This window comes from Ciona robusta, chromosome 4 (genome assembly GCF_009617815.1).
Source record: "Ciona robusta chromosome 4, ASM961781v2".
NCBI classification, from domain to species: Eukaryota; Metazoa; Chordata; class Ascidiacea; order Phlebobranchia; family Cionidae; genus Ciona; species Ciona robusta.
This window is the reverse complement of record NC_143238.1, coordinates 1,500,739-1,517,285: the sequence shown is the minus strand read 5'-3', so window position 1 is coordinate 1,517,285 and position 16,547 is coordinate 1,500,739. Positions and strand designations below refer to the sequence as shown.

Here is a 16,547-nt window from a genome sequence, read left to right as displayed (position 1 = left end):
GCCATTTAAGGTCAAAGTTCATAAAATTTGAAAGGGTTTTCGAGTTCATAGTTGTTTGTCCACCCTTGCGCAAACACGTAAGAGCTTAGGAATTAGCTATAAGAACTAGCAATTCCTCATAAGAATAATGAGAAATGCCGATTTCCCGTTATTCCTACGTACCTAAACAGGAAGGGAATAAGGGCCTCGTCGAAAAGGCCAACGCTGAAAACTTCCCACCCACGCAAACTCTTTAATGTAATCAACTTTCCATGTTTGATGCAGTGCTTTGCCACTGGCAATTAACTCACTTAAAAGGGTTCGTTCGGGAAGTCTTGGCGTGCTAGTTGAGTGGTTTGGGCCAAGTATTATACCCGATCGTCATGTTGATAGCGTGAACAAGGCAATCATGGCCGATGCTGGAAATAGTTCGTTTGCTTAAATATCCGATGACGACAGCGTTGCAACCATTCTCGGGACATGTGCTCGGTGAGCGTTATACGTCATCTCTGCATGAATTAAATACCCAGATTATCATAAGCGTAGAAAAATAGCTTTTTAAATGGGGGGACGAGAAAAGGTTCTGTTTTTCCTGTCAAGTAAGTATACCATTTTTTGGCGATAAAGATAAACTAGTTTATTTTGCTAATATTCGTCTTTTAGCATTTAACTATTAATTTCTTTAGCGTTTACGCTCCTATTACTTGAAATCAGAGATGCAGCTGCTGCGGACCAAGTACCAGAGTAAGTTAACCTGTCGTTTGTATCATTTTAAAAAACAATCCATTACGCTTTGTGTTTTAGCGACACGCTGTCCCAACTTGCCCTACAAGCCGGCGCAATTATAAAAGATTCAAAAAATGTCAGCGAAGAACTAAGCAGCTTGGTCAAGTCTACACAACTAAATAAATTAACTGGCAATCACCGTAAGTATTTGCTTTGGACCAGTTATATTAAACTTATTTTCTCGGTCCTTTACATTGATTTTTGTGTAGTTTTAGCTCAATGTGTTTTGTTTTATTTTGCAGCTCAGTGCCGACAACCATGCAGGAATGGAGGGAAGTGCATTCGTACGGACACGTGCGCTTGTATAAATGATTGGTTCGGTGCAGATTGCACTCAGTGTGAGTTTTCTTTCTTACTTTTATCCATAATATTTACCGTTTCTAGCGCCATCGTATGACGCAGTGGATGTTGCTAACGTTATTCGTGTGTGTGTCTTTTGAATAGGATATTTCACGACTAATTGCTGCAACATTGTGGTAACAAATTAGTTAACAAATTGTCGGTCATATACCGATGCAACTTTTCAAAAATAATTACCCTAATACGTAGAATAACTCCTAATTGGGCACGAGCTAGACATAGGTGTAACATACTTCCCATGTTATATATATAGTAAGGTGGGTGATGATGGGATAGCCTTAATTTTTTGGTCGTTCCATTGGGTGGTAAACAAAGAACATTCAAAGAATTAAAACCGTATCCCTAAGACCCTCACAGGCTATTGTTCATTCTTTAAAACTCGATCAGCATATTTAAATATTATGTGTGAAAGGTGTTCCATCTTTCCCCGCAGTACTAAATATATAATAATGACTGCCGTTTTTCCGCCACCGAAAAATAAATAAGCAACATACAACTTAATATGGAAACACTATGTAAATGCAACTTAGTATGAGAGTTTAAAGGTATTTTAATCGCCCTGTTATTTTCCGATTTATTTTGATAGCGTTATGTTTTGTTCTGACAGTTGTTTGTAGCGATAGATGTATACATGGTTCGTGCACCGCGCCAGATACTTGTTTCTGTGCTCTAGGATGGAAGGGCAAAAGTTGTGATACACGTAAGTAACCAATCCCAAATCTTGACCGTTAAAAACTACATTATGCAAAAAAAGCAAGACATAATGCAAAAAAGCAAGTGCTACACAAAAAATTAATTCCGTGGTTTCCTGGTCAGGCTGGTGACCGAAATGGCCCACGCTTTAGCTCATTTTCTTAATTGGGCAGTAACATTTGGCTGAACTTGCTAAGGGCTTAAAAGTAGCTGTGGAAACTGGCAACGTTATTTGATGTAGCTACTTTGTATTTCAGGTGGTTCTTTAATTTATATAAGAACAGAAATAAATAACGAGTAGGGTTAAGTATAGGTTGATATATACACATTTCATATGCCCTTATTACGTGCTGATATTTATTATTTAACTCTATTTCCAGCCATATGTAATCCCGAATGCCTCAATGCGGGATTTTGCGAACAGCCAAATGTTTGCCGTTGTCCTGACGGATATACCGGAGCTGTTTGCGAGATCGGTAAGTTGATGATTCATTTGTTTTCCGATCTCACTTGTCCTTTAACTTTTAATGACATCTCGGTTCAAAGGAAACCATTAGTCGGGAAAGATGTCTGCCTGATTGGAAACTTTTGTGCACTGTAACCTATTTAGGGAGTAATGCAAGTTCGTTTGTTTGTTCGGTTGTACAGCGGAAATCGACGAAAAAGTCAACAACCGTCGGAAAACTTGCACTGCTTATTTTAACTTGTACCCTTGTTTTAGCTGTATGTGATCCTCCGTGTGTAAATGGCATCTGTACCAGAAGAAACGAGTGCCAATGCTTGGCTGGATGGAGTGATCTATATTGCGACGTTCGTAAGTGATGAATATTTATTACATTACCGTTTTCCCACCTACCTTGCCTGCTTTGTGCGTCATTGACTACAATTTCCTTTAAAACAAAACACCCAAGATATCACGGCACTAAAGAAACAACGTTCGTAATGACAAAGACCTATTCTGCATACGCGATAACCTTATGTACTTAACACGATATATAGCCATTTACACACGTCACTAACTTTGCACATGTATTGCTGCAACACTGTTATTCCTAAATAATAAAAGCATTTGTTTTCTAACTTGTAGCCGTATGTGAGTTGGGTTGTCAACACAACGGGAGATGCGTTCGTCCAGACACTTGTGAATGTTCTGGCCCATGGCATGGACATTCTTGCGATCTGCGTAAGTCGTGTTCCGCATGTTATTTTGCGCTTTAACCCTTTAGGACATTTCTCTTTTTGGATATGATATGTATGTTTGTTCACTAACGGTTATTCAGTCGACCCTTAATTAGCAAACATGAAAGATTTTTTAATGGTTTTTCTCTGATCGACAGCGGTGTGTTCTAAGCGGTGTCAAAATGGCGGAAGATGTGTTGCTCCGGATGAATGTGATTGTACGCCTGGATACAAAGGACCACAGTGCCAATACAGTAGGTTCAATGTTTTATTTGTAGCGCAGGCATACAAAATTAAGCGGGGTGAAGCTGTTAAAGAAATACGCCAATTAAAAGTAACGGATAAAGTAGCGATAACGCAGCTAGAGCAGATGATTAAACGATAATAAGCGATAAAGGGTGTATATGTTTTTGTTTAAACTGTTATTTGCTTGTCGGCTTAAAAAAATAAGCTTGGATTAGTGACAGCGATCAACAAAGTTACGTGTGATAAAGCGCGATCTACCGAGCTGCATTGTTGCAGGACGGTGATCAAGTGACAAGCCGGATGACAAATAAAACAGATAAAACATTAAGAGTGCTGAGGTATTGGGTAATGACTAATGATAATAACGAGCTACGAGTACATGCTCTACCCTATTACTTTGTTACACCATAGGCTTTGAGCAGTTACTTTTTCGTTCCACATCAAGAATAGAAATTTAAAAAACAAGGCAAAATGCTTTACGTTAGCTAACACATATTTGACTAATGTATATTTTCATCTAGCTGTTCAAACTACAAAAGATGCAGGAACTGTGTGTTCAATGTGGGGTGGACGACACATCAGGACATTTGATGGACATTCCTATGATTTCCCTGGTCAGTGCAGATACATGTGGGTGCAGGATTGTGTACAGCATCTTTTTAGTATCGAGCTGGTAAAGAATATTGAAGACTTTATTCCCATTGAACGAGAAACAGGAGAAATTACGAACCGCACACTTTTTAATGAGGTGATAGTAGTTAAATGTTTGTTAATCTTTAGAAGAGTAATACTCTTTATTAGTTCTAGAGTGGAACAACAACATATATATTTCTTTAAAAAAAAATATCTATAAAAAATATCTATTTTTTGCAACAAAGGGGTTTCTTTATTCCTAACCATGTCGTATTCTTAGCTACCGGTACCCCTACGTGAATTGGTGCATTTTTCTGATGACTTTCTTGCACTTGTACTTAAGTTGCATGGAGGTGAACCCGTCTCATTGTTGCCCGGTCGCTTGGTAATGGTCGGTGATAGATTGTAAGTAAAAGGAACGTTTTATATTTTACCAAGTTTGATATGTTTTAATTTCGGTGCCATAGCACAGTTGGTTAGCGCGCATGCATCTAACAGAAGTAATTGTTGCTGCTACCATTGTTGGCCTATCTGTCCTTGGACAAAATAGTTAACGGCAATTGCTCCAACCCAGTGATCAACAATCGGTTGTCCAAATTAACAGTCATACATAAAAAAATGGAAAAAATCTACAAAAATAGTCACCCACAAAATAACAATAGCTGGTAACTCGTAAGCTAGCACGAGGTGTATTAAATAGAACACCTAGGTTTAACGACTTTCGTTTTACCGGCAAGGATAAAGTAAGTTACATTCATTTATTCATTCATTCACTCATTTCATTAAGGTTGTCCTCACACCGATATGCAGAGCGTGGCATTGCTGTGTACCAGGTCGGGCAATATGTTAGAGTTGAAACAAGATTTGGCATCACTATTATGTGGAGTGGTGGTGGGGTGGCTGAGATTGAAATGAAGAAAGGTTATTACAGAGGTACCGTATGTGGCTTGTGTGGAAATGCCGATGGAGATTCATCAAATGACATGACTCTACCAGACAGTAAGATATTTTTAATATTTCTGTTACATTTTGTGTAAACTAACTACAACGTATTTAGGTCCGGTAAGTATAGTGGGGTGGGGGAAGTTGGGACACCTTTTCGTTTAGTTTTCTCTTTTCATTTGGTAGTAAACAAAGAACATTCAATGAATTATAAAACCGTATCTTCACGATTTCCATAGACCGTTGTTAATTGTTTAAAACACGATCAGGCTATTTGGATATTATGTGTTAAAGGTGTCCCATCTTCCCCCACTCTACTATATGATTTAATTATTAGAACTTATGTAATTAATTGGATTTAAATGTTTGTACAGTATACGGCATAAATATTGCTTATATAAATTAGTCTTTTTAAAACAGTATACAGCATAAATGTACAGTATACAGCATAAATATTTTTAAAATACTATATCACACATAGAGACAACAGCATCAAATGCCTTATGGTTTGCAAGAGGATGGAAAGAGACAGGTCTGCATGATCATTGCTCCGAAATCTCTCAAGTCATCGCTGATTGTTCATCAACTTCTGCTGGAGATGTTGATGTAAGAATTACTATCTAAATATTGAACAGTTTTAATGTTGTACTGACAAAAACACATGTTTTTTTCAGGTTGTTCTTATTTTACTGCACCTTTAAAAATATATTACAAAACTTATCTTATAAACTTATGTCTTCAGATAAAATTTTCTTAGATAAATAGACAAGCTGATATACTAGTTACTAGTTAGTTGTTTATAATATTCACCAGATTATTCGTGCACTGTGCAAAATCTTTATATCAAACAACGAAGCATTCTCTGATTGCATTGCTGCTGGTGTAGACCCTGTGCCTCTGGTTGATGGGTGTATTACAGATGTCTGCCAGTGTAATGTAAGTATTATACCTGGAAGTCGAACTTGTTCTTGCATGCTATTTTTTGGTTTGCACTGAAATAATTTTTGTTTCATTCAAACTGTTCTATAATTTGTAGAAAGTTGGCAGGCAAGACTGTCACTGTGAAGCAGTAGCACAGTATTCCCGGTTATGCATGTCCCAAACTGAGGTTGTACCAAGATGGAGAAAACCAAACTTTTGCGGTGAGAATTTTGTGTGTGTCCTATGGCTGCTTACATTATTTTTTTGCAAATTTTTTAAATTAGATAAATTGTATGATTTTTTTTTGTAAATTGTATGAAATAACTTTTTGGCCAACAATACTAGTTATGTTCATTGGGTTGAAGAAATTAGGTGTCTTATATGAGAACAAAACAAAGAAATGTTTTCACCTTATATATGTGTCGTTCTGCAGCTGTCACATGTCCAGAAGGAATGGTTTACTCTGAATGTGCAAGCTCATGCCCACGAACCTGTCATAACTTGGTGACACCGGATACCGAATGTCATGAACATTGTGTGGATGGATGTACCTGTCCTGAGGGAAATCTACTTCATGATGGAAAATGCGTACGGGAGGATGAATGCTCATGCCTTCATAATGGACGAGAATTCCCAGCTGGCCACGTCCTTAGCCAAGAATGTCAAAGCTGGTGAATCTTTTATTTTTAAATTATTCAGCTTTTGACTGAAATACATATCTATTTTGATTTTTAAATTACAATAACTAAATATACGCTTTGCATTTTAGTGTGTGCTCAAGCGCTGTTTGGAACTGTACAGATATACCTTGCCCTTCAGAATGCTCAGCAGTTGGTGATCCACATTATAAAACATTTGATGGACACATGTACACAATGCATGGAGAATGTCAATACACTTTCGTCAAGGATTGCAGCAGTACAAATTTGTTCAGGTTGGTTTATTACCTCCAATTAATTATATATAGCATCATTTTTTTTTACTTGTTTCCGAATATCCAAATTTAGATAAACCACAAATTACATTCCTTTTTTAAAAAGTTGTAGTTTATTAACTATTTAGAAATGCTAAGTTGTATTTATTTGTGGTATATTAACATGTTGATTGAAGCAATATATTTATGACCTGTATAATTTTCCAGTGTAATTGTGGACAATACAGTGTGTGGTGTTGATTCAACCGTTACTTGCACCAAAGACGTCACGATTGTTCTTCGTTCCGGGTTCAACAAGGTCTTGATCAGATTAAGCAAAGGTCATGTCACAAGTGTTGATGGGAAAGCTGTAATGCCACCGTACATACGAGGTAATCAAAATTTCCGTCTCTATTTTCAATTAAACTTTCAGTCCTAACTGCGTTGTTAAGTTTCCTGCCAAAAGGTTAATGGTCTAGACAATGATTTACGTAATTATGATGCTCTGACCTATACTGTATTCCAGAAAGATTCCAGATATTTAAAGTTTCGTCTGACTTCGTCCAACTTCGCACTGATATTGGCATCATGGTTGATTGGGATGGAATATCAAGAGTTTATGTGACAGCAGAAAGACGGTAAATATCATGCTCTCTTGTGTTATTCAAGTAATACTGCACGTCTTTATGCTTCTAACATACAGAAATACCAATAAATTAACTAAATTGTAAATACATTCAAAGAAATCTTTAAAAATTTGACGATTTCCTAAAAATGATGTATCTATTTCCAGATGGCAAGGGAAGTTGTGTGGTTTATGTGGCAACTACAACAGAAACCAAAGGGATGACTTTATGAATTTTAACGGTTTGCATTTTTTGTTATCATGTAATGCTGCAACATTTGTTTATTTTTGGTTACACTAATTTTATCATTAGTATAAATACAGTCATTGCTTAATGAAGCAAATCAAATACATGCAGGATTGGTTGAGAGAAGTCCTGTTTCATTTGGCAATGCATGGAAAGCTAGTCCAGATTGCATAGACATGACGTCACAATTTATTCAGGATCCATGCCAGGTCAACCAACAACGTGGTAAGCTCTCAGAATGTAATTTCGCTGAATTACCTTTTTATGTTAATACCAAAAAACGAGATTTCGTAAAATTTGTACTTTTTTTCTAGTTGGATTTGCCAACACAGAGTGCCAAGTAATTCTTAGTGAAACATTTCAAGCTTGTCACGTTGATGTTAGCCCTCAGCCATACTATGACTTGTGTCGATATGATGTGTGTGAGTGTGAGGAACCTGAATCATGTTTGTGTAACACCATCGCACATTATGCGAGGGTTTGCTCAAGAGCTGGGCATGTCACTGACTGGAGAATGGAGAATTTCTGCCGTAAGTATAACTTAAATCTAAAGTCACATTGTTTATAATCTGTTAATTTTAACTTAAAGATGTTAGCATTACATTCTCAATTGCTGCATCTAAGGAGTTAAACTGAGTTATTTAGCTGGATAAATTTATTTAGTAATAAAGTCTTTTTGTTTTAGGTTGAGTTAAAATTTTGAATAGATTTTTGCTTTTAGATCGGGAGTGTCCTGGTGGTCAGGTATATAGAGAATGCAGCAGTACATGTCATTCTACTTGCCGATCACTGTCTGATCAGTCTGTTCGCTGTGGAGAGTCCTGTGTACAAGGATGTAATTGTCCCGATGGCCTCTACCTCAACCAGGAGGGAACTTGTGTGAAGCAACAACAGTGTGAATGCTACCATAATGGTAGAACTTATCGAGCATTTGAAGTTATACACAGGGAATTTAGCACCTGGTAAATAACAAAAATCATTTGCTATGATTTCGTATCAAATTGCATAGTTTGTTAAATTTTTTATTTGAACTTTATTTATCTGGAGCCCAACATGAATTTATTTTCAGTCAGTAAATTATTTTCAGTCATTGCATGGAAGGACGACTTACTTGTGTGGATATCAGTAATGAAGGAAATGAGGAATCACTTACCAATAGAACATACCGTATGTTGTTTTTTGTATTTAAAAACTGGTTTATTATCATGACTACTTTTTAAAAATTAATAATAAAAATCTTTAATGTTGTTGTTTTATAATTGATATCTTTGTTTTTTAATTCAGACTTTTTATTTTTAGGAGTTGCATTTTGTCCATTTGGTCAAATTCACAAGTCGTGTAATATCAGTGAGGGCAACCCAACTGGAATTGAATGCCAAAAAACTTGCAAAAACTTTGGTGAAGACTGCTTTGCCCGTAAGTAGATGTTTGTTATTTACAAAATACTCTTGTATTACATCGGGTAAAATAAACTTGAATTTTTTATTAGAAACATGTGTTGTTGGTTGCGCATGTCCGAGTGGACAGGTGTTTGACTCTGAGCGCTCAGTTTGTATTCAAGCAAGTGACTGCCCATGTTACTACGGTGGACAAGCATACCTTCCAGGACATAGTGTAACTATTGACTGCAACCGATGGTAAATTAATATTCTCTTCATAAAGTGCATGCCATTATTTTGTAGTTGCGCATATTTTATTGATATTAAAGGAACAAATTATAACTAACAATTGTTATTGCAGTGAGTGTCGAAACAGGGAGTGGGAATGTACACAGGATGAATGTGTAGGTACTTGCACAGCTTATGGGGATCCACATTATGAAACATTTGATGGTTTCACATACAACTACATGGGAACATGCAACTACATACTGACCCAAGTATGAATAAACACTCAGTTTTGATTGTAGGCTTACTTTAAATTATCTTTTGCTATTGCAGTATATCGTGCAGTTATACAACTACACATCAAGTATAGGAAGTACAAAGTTTTTTCATGACCATATTTTCCAATCAAAAGTTGTCAAATTTTCAAACACAACACGAAGGCAACGTGTCAAATTTGACCAAAGCAAGTTTTAAACAAATTTTTTTATTGTCCACTAAATTAAACACAACATCATAATAGCTTACTTAAAAGTAGAAACACTAATCTTGTTTTACCATAACTTGGCTTACTAATTTTTAACACAATCAAATTACAGAATTACTGTGACCAGCAACGAGGAACATTCCGAGTTTATGTTGAGAATACATTGTGTGGTTCAGATGGAATGGCTTGCACAAAAGCTGTCAGCATTATACTTGAAGATAAAATCACTATTCGACTTGAAAGAGAAAATTTTGGATACAGTAATAAGACCAATAATTTATACTGTTTTTTTTTATATTTTAATTAGGCAAATAGATGGACTTTTTAGTTATCATTGTTTACAATACATGATTATACATTGCTTAAGCTGACTTATTTGTTAATAATATCTACTTTGTAGATAATAGCTTAATAAACTACTAGTACTGCTTTCTATCATATCTGTATAAACCTACACAGATTTGGTGCATAACATTTTTAATAGTACTGTAGTGATCGATGTGTGAAAGCGGTCCATTTAAATGTTATATTTGTAAATACAATCTCCATAACGTGGAATTACAAATATAACCTTTAAATGGACCGCTTTCACACATCGATCACTACAGTATAAACATTGCATAGGATGATAAATGTATGTTAAAAATGTCCTTGCAGAAGCAGAAAATATGGTTTCATGGGGGCCTTCTCCCGGTTCTGACACGAACCACACAAACATAGTTTGGGACTATCATCACGTTGGTTTGTACACCATGGTGACAACGGACATTGGTCTCATGGTTGTTTGGGATAGAAAGACAACAGTCATAGTGAAACTGGATCCAAGATATATGGTAAACATCAGAATGTGTATAAACTTATGCTAGATGGTAATGAATGTTTAATCCCAAAACTTGCTAATCTAACATAACCTAAAATTGTGTTTTAATTAGTCATCATATGAAAATCTATCATGAAATTGACACTTCACAAATCTATTAGAAAGGTAGAAACGAATTAAATCCAAAAGTTAAAACAATAAGTAACAAACCCCCCCTGTTAACCCTTTCATCTGAAACATTTCTATTTTGTTTCTTGTGTATAATTACCTTAAAGGTTTCTTTTATATTTTTATTTCAGTCTGCAGTATGTGGGTTGTGTGGTAATTTTGATGGCAACCAAAACAATGATGCAATGAAGAGTGATCGCATGTTGGCAGTGACACCACTTGAATTTGGTAATAGTTGGAAGGTAAAGAATTTATCTAATTTATTTGCACATGTTTTTTTATAATGTAGTTGAGTTACTATAAAATAAACCTTATTTATCCTTGTGTGGGGGGAGAATTACAGGGTTAAACTTTTATGCAGTGATTACGAAAAGGGGATTTAAATTCATCGCACTAAGTGGTCATTTTTGTTTAGTGTTATATATCTTGTCTGAGGAATCGCCCTAGATGGTACATGAAGTTTGAGTTTGACATAAAAACTTTTATCAAAAACTATTACTTGCAATCAGACATCTCCCAACTGTGACAACACCCCGCCCTCGGACGATCCATGTACATTACATCCCAACCGCAAGCCATGGGCACAGAGAAGTTGTAATATCTTGCAAAGTGAAATATTCCAACCATGCCATGCATTGGTAAGTAAAATGCGAGTATTTAGGCAAACACAAAATTTTTGACAAGATCAAATATGATAATTAAGAACATTTTAGTTCAAAATACTTTATAAGATTGGAATAACTGAAAAATGTCATTTTGGGCATGTGAAAATGCATGTAACAAATATTGCCTAGAAGTCTACATTCTGCAACCTAAAATGTGATTGATTTAATTAAGTAGTTTTTTGTGTTACCAATGCTTGATTTTTTTTAAATTTTCCTTTACATTTTCCAGGTTGATGTAACCTGGTATTACAGCAACTGTAAATTTGATGCATGTGGTTGTGATGGTGGGGCTGACTGTGAATGTTTCTGTGTGGCAGTTGCTGCATATGCGCGAGCTTGTGCAGAAGCTGGCCGCCCTATTAGATGGAGAACACCTAATGTTTGTCGTAAGTAATACCAAACACTTTGTGCGCTCATTTCAATTTGCGTAAAACTTATAAATAATTTTAATACAAAATATTGAACTAAGAATATGTGTGGTAAAGATATTGTCTTCTATTTTAATTGCAATAGTTTAATTTTTGCCTTGACACACATCTTAATTTCTGGTAATTGCTATTCTTCTAATGCTATTGTATCTGTTTTTTATATTTACTTTTACCAAACACCATGTACATACCTTTTGGTTAACCATGCTTTTCTACCTCCAGCACTGATGTGTGAAGCCTACAACACAGACAACCATGATTGCACATGGCATTACAGTGAATGTCAAACAGCTTGTCCCATCACTTGCCAACATCGATACCTTAGCACTGCCATTGATCAGTGTTCATTATCCATGGCTTGTGTTGAAGGATGTTTTCCTCATTGCCCTGAAGGTGAGAGTATTTTTAAATCATTATTTACATGCCTTGCTATTGTTTTTAGACTAGCTATCTATCTTTTAAAATCAATATTTGGTTGAATGGCTAATGTTTTAAGGATTGGTACTATACATAGCAATATATATATATATATAGTAGGGTGGGAGAAGATACCTCTAGCACATACCCAAATATCATGATCGTGTTTTAAACAATTAACAACGGTCTATGGGAGTTGTGAGAATACAGTTTTATAATTCTTTGAATGTTCTTTGTTTACTACCAAATGGGATGCGAAAATAGATTGAAAAGATATCCCATCTTCCCCCACCCTACTATATCTAAGTATATTTAAATATGTTTATTAGTATATTTTATGGCGTAAACTACTTGAGTGCATAATTACATACTCTGTATTTAACTCTTATAGTTATAAAGTATAACATATATTTACATATATTTACAGTAACATATTTTGTTACTAGGAACACTGTATGATGAAAGCAGCCAGCGGTGTGTGAGCCAGTGCCAGAAGGGTTGTCACTCTAATGGAAGATTTTATTTAATCGGAGATGTTGTTACTGAAGACAATTGTCATATATGGTATGTCCTGTATCTTTATACTATAATAGCTTTTTCAGGATCTTTTTTCGGATCAAATATGTTAATTTAAGAAATTGTATTATATTTTACTCTTATTAGAGTTTTGTAATTTCCAGAGAAATAAGAAGTTTTGTGTATCTAAAATGAATCTTATGCAATATTACATTGTTCTTTTTTCATTCAGCACTTGTTCTCTTCTCGAGTCAATCGAATGTACAACAGCTAGCAAGTGTCAACCACCTCCCAAAGAACATGTGCTTGCCTTGCCCTCTGTACAAAGATATTGTGATGGAGCTGTTAACCTTGTGTTTCTTGTACAAAGCACACACCACATATCTGCACATGAGTTTCAAGATGTGAAAAAATTGATTGAAACTTATGTCTCTTCTGTTGCCCCAAAGAATTATGGAAAACCAAACTCAACTCTCAGGGTTGCTATACAACAATATGGTGATCGGCTAGAGCATAACTTAGCACTTCAGGATCACCAGAACATGAGTATTTTATTAAACACAATACATGACCTGCAGCTGCAACGTGGAAGTGAAAATCCATTTACTGAAGCTCTACGATCAGGAATTGCTCAATTTAATCTGACAGAGAAGCCAGTCAACTCAACTATTGAAAATGTTCTATTTGCCATCACATTCTCAACTCCACAAGAAGATATAAACGAAGTTCTTGAAGAAATGGAGAACTTAAAAATTAAAGCAATCATCCTAAGAATTACACACCATGGTCATGGTAGATTCCCAGACGAAAGAACCATGACCTCATATGCCATTGAAGAGTTGTCTGATATTTTTAGCTTGGAATACAGCAACATGGCAATGGAAATTTTGAATGAAATTTGTGAGGGCCGAAACGAAGTTTTACCAAATGTCACAACACCATCACCCGTTACTCCAGTTGTTCCACGAGTGGAGTTACCACCTTTCGAGCCACTTAATGAAACTTGCACAATGCAAGCTGATCTTGTTGTTTTGATTGACACAAATTTGCTGGTGGATAAAGACAAGGGAAGATCAAGAAGAAAGAGATCTGCCACTCTTCAGTATGTTTCTGATATTCTTGACAATGTTACAATTTCTCCTGATCACACACATGTGTCTGTGCTACTTGCTGATAAACAAGTACGCAGAGTAAGTAAATTTCAGAGTTCAAGAGATGAAGTAAATCGAGCAATTGAAGAAACAATATCTAAAATTATTCTCACTGATGAAGTAGCATCAGATGAGTCGCTCGATTTAGCTTATGCTCTTCTAGAAACATTGGTTGGATATTTGGAAAATGAACATTCCCATGCTCGACTAAGTCCAGCGAATCACAAGTCGATTTTACTGCTTCAGGAAAATAACATTCTTGGACAAAAAGAGGCGATAAATGAGTCTTTATCTGAACTCCATGAACATGGGGTTATTTTAACAGCTGTGACACAACCTGATCAGTACAGAAACTATACAGAGCAGAATGCATTGACTAATTTGTTGGGCAAGAAAAATTTAATATTTGCCAATATAACTGGAGGAGCACCGCCCTCTGAATCTGTGATTGAGAAAACTTGCCGGACACCAGAGACTTTGGACACAGAACTGCTCCGTTGTCAGCAGAATATGGATGTTTATTTTATATTAGATACAACAGAAATTCAAGGGAAAGATTGGGAAAACATGGTAAATGGGGTGAAAAAGATCTCAAAGGCGCTTCAACCAATCAACTTTCCATTTAACACAAACAATGTCAGTGGAATCAGAACTTCTTTAATCGGCTTCAATGACAGAAGTGCCAAAATACTGGTCAGTTTATATGATGGAAATGGTCTGCTTGTGTTTTTGCGTTCCGATCTTCCAGTCAGGTTGGACAACTTTGAACCACAATCTAATTTGAGTTTTATGATTGACACCATTAGCACACAGGCTAGTGTATTGTCAGCTGACAGAGGGCAATCCATCGTCATAATTGGTAGCAGTCTCAATAAAGACAAAAGGAAACACATTTTAAAAGATAAAGCAAGTTTTGCAAATGTTATACATGTCTCAGTGGGACAACAAACAATCGAAAATGAAGAACAAGATGATGCTTTTGAACAAATTTACCTGCGCTCCACAAGAGAATTATTAGACAACACGTTTTCACTTTATGTCACAGATCATGTTTGTGCTTCTGTATCCCCTGTTACAACAACCATTACAATGCCGCTTGTACCCAAGACAACTATAGGAACATTAATACCTGGTGCAACAACAATACCATCTGTTTTTGGTGTAACAACAACAACAACAATTCCCTCTGTTCCTGGTGCAACAACAACAACAATTCCTTCTGTTATTGGTGAAACAACAACAACGATTCCCTCTGTTCCTGGTGTAACAACAACAACAATTCCCTCTGTTCCAGGTGTAACAACAACAACGATTCCCTCTGTTCCAGGTGTAACAACAACAACAATTCCTTCTGTTCCTGGTGTAACAACAATAACAATTCCCTCTGTTCCTGGTGAAACAACAACAACAATTCCCTCTGTTCCTGGTGTAACAACAACAACAGTACCATCTGTTCCTGGTGTAACAACAACAACAATTCCCTCTGCTACTGGTGTAACAACAACAACAACAATTCCCTCTGTTCCTGGTGTGACAACAACACCATCTGTTCCTGGTGAAACAACAACAACAATTCCCTCTATTCCTGGTGCAACAACAATTCCCTCTGTTCCTGGTGTAACAACAACAACAATTCCTTCTGTTTCTGGTGTAACAACAACAACAATTCCTTCTGTTCCTGGTGTAACAACAACAATTCCTTCTGTTCCTGGTGTAACAACAACAACAAGTCCCTCTGTTCCTGGTGCAACAACAACAACAATTCCTTCTGTTCCTGGTGTAACAACAACAACAATTCCCTCTGTTCCTGGTGCAACAACAACAACAATTTCTTCTGTTCCTGGTGTAACAACAACGACAATTCCTTCTGTTCCTGGTGAAACAACAACAACAATTCCTTCTGTTCCTGGTGTAACAACAACAACAATTTCTTCTGTTTCTGGTGTAACAACAACAACAACAATTCCTTCTGTTCCTGGTGTAACAACAACAATTCCTTCTGTTCCTGGTGTAACAACAACAACAATTCCCTCTGTTCCTGGTGCAACTACAATTCCTTCAGTTCCTGGTGTAACAACAACAACAATTCCTTCTGTTCCTGGTGTAATAACAACAACAATTCCCTCTGTTCCTGGTGTAGCAACAACAACAATTCCTTCTGTTCCTGGTGTAACAACAGCAACACTACCATCTGTTCCTGGTGTAACAACAACTACAATTCCTTCTGTTCCTGGTGTAACAACAACAACAATTCCCTCTGTTCCTGGTGTAACAACAACAACAATACCATCTGTTCCTGGTGTAACAACAACAACAATACCATCTGTTCCTGGTGTAACAACAACAACAATACCATCTGTTCCTGGTGTAACAACAACAATTCCTTCTGTTCCTGGTGTAACAACAACAACAATTCCTTCTGTTCCTGGTGTAACAACAACAATTCCTTCTGTTCCTGGTGTAACAACAACAACAATTCCTTCTGTTCCTGGTGTAACAACAACAAGAATACCATTTGTTCCTGGTGTAACAACAACAACAATTCCTTCTGTTCCTGGTGTAACAACAACAACAATTCCTTCTGTTCCTGGTGCAACAACAACATTTTCTTCTGTTCCTGGTGTAACAACAACAACAATTCCCTCTGTTCCTGGTGCAACAACAATTCCTTCTGTTCCTGGTGTAACAACAACAACAGTACCATTTTTGCCAGGTTTAATAACAACTCCACCATTATTGCCACAACCTCATACTACTTTAGGTTTGT

General features: G+C 36.4%; 1 protein-coding gene across 1 annotated transcript in view; it reads left to right on the top strand.

Moving 5' to 3' along the window:
* Window positions 1–326: 326 nt before the first annotated feature.
* Window positions 327–16,547, top strand: part of LOC149736403 (uncharacterized) — a 38,620-nt gene continuing 22,399 nt past the window's right edge. The window contains exons 1-35 of the mRNA XM_089876882.1: window positions 327–578; window positions 666–723; window positions 784–905; window positions 1,008–1,103; window positions 1,733–1,825; window positions 2,199–2,294; window positions 2,540–2,632; window positions 2,906–3,001; window positions 3,156–3,251; window positions 3,765–3,991; window positions 4,157–4,281; window positions 4,664–4,875; window positions 5,300–5,424; window positions 5,632–5,754; window positions 5,855–5,960; window positions 6,173–6,410; window positions 6,509–6,673; window positions 6,881–7,044; window positions 7,179–7,290; window positions 7,446–7,519; window positions 7,636–7,749; window positions 7,839–8,054; window positions 8,246–8,486; window positions 8,612–8,691; window positions 8,824–8,940; window positions 9,014–9,161; window positions 9,265–9,403; window positions 9,728–9,875; window positions 10,273–10,448; window positions 10,735–10,845; window positions 11,113–11,241; window positions 11,498–11,654; window positions 11,919–12,089; window positions 12,560–12,677; window positions 12,862–16,541. Coding sequence (XP_089733008.1) covers window positions 542–578; window positions 666–723; window positions 784–905; window positions 1,008–1,103; window positions 1,733–1,825; window positions 2,199–2,294; window positions 2,540–2,632; window positions 2,906–3,001; window positions 3,156–3,251; window positions 3,765–3,991; window positions 4,157–4,281; window positions 4,664–4,875; window positions 5,300–5,424; window positions 5,632–5,754; window positions 5,855–5,960; window positions 6,173–6,410; window positions 6,509–6,673; window positions 6,881–7,044; window positions 7,179–7,290; window positions 7,446–7,519; window positions 7,636–7,749; window positions 7,839–8,054; window positions 8,246–8,486; window positions 8,612–8,691; window positions 8,824–8,940; window positions 9,014–9,161; window positions 9,265–9,403; window positions 9,728–9,875; window positions 10,273–10,448; window positions 10,735–10,845; window positions 11,113–11,241; window positions 11,498–11,654; window positions 11,919–12,089; window positions 12,560–12,677; window positions 12,862–16,541 — 8,203 coding nt within the window. The 5' untranslated portion in view covers window positions 327–541. The remainder of the gene's footprint in view (window positions 579–665; window positions 724–783; window positions 906–1,007; window positions 1,104–1,732; window positions 1,826–2,198; window positions 2,295–2,539; window positions 2,633–2,905; window positions 3,002–3,155; window positions 3,252–3,764; window positions 3,992–4,156; window positions 4,282–4,663; window positions 4,876–5,299; window positions 5,425–5,631; window positions 5,755–5,854; window positions 5,961–6,172; window positions 6,411–6,508; window positions 6,674–6,880; window positions 7,045–7,178; window positions 7,291–7,445; window positions 7,520–7,635; window positions 7,750–7,838; window positions 8,055–8,245; window positions 8,487–8,611; window positions 8,692–8,823; window positions 8,941–9,013; window positions 9,162–9,264; window positions 9,404–9,727; window positions 9,876–10,272; window positions 10,449–10,734; window positions 10,846–11,112; window positions 11,242–11,497; window positions 11,655–11,918; window positions 12,090–12,559; window positions 12,678–12,861; window positions 16,542–16,547) is intronic.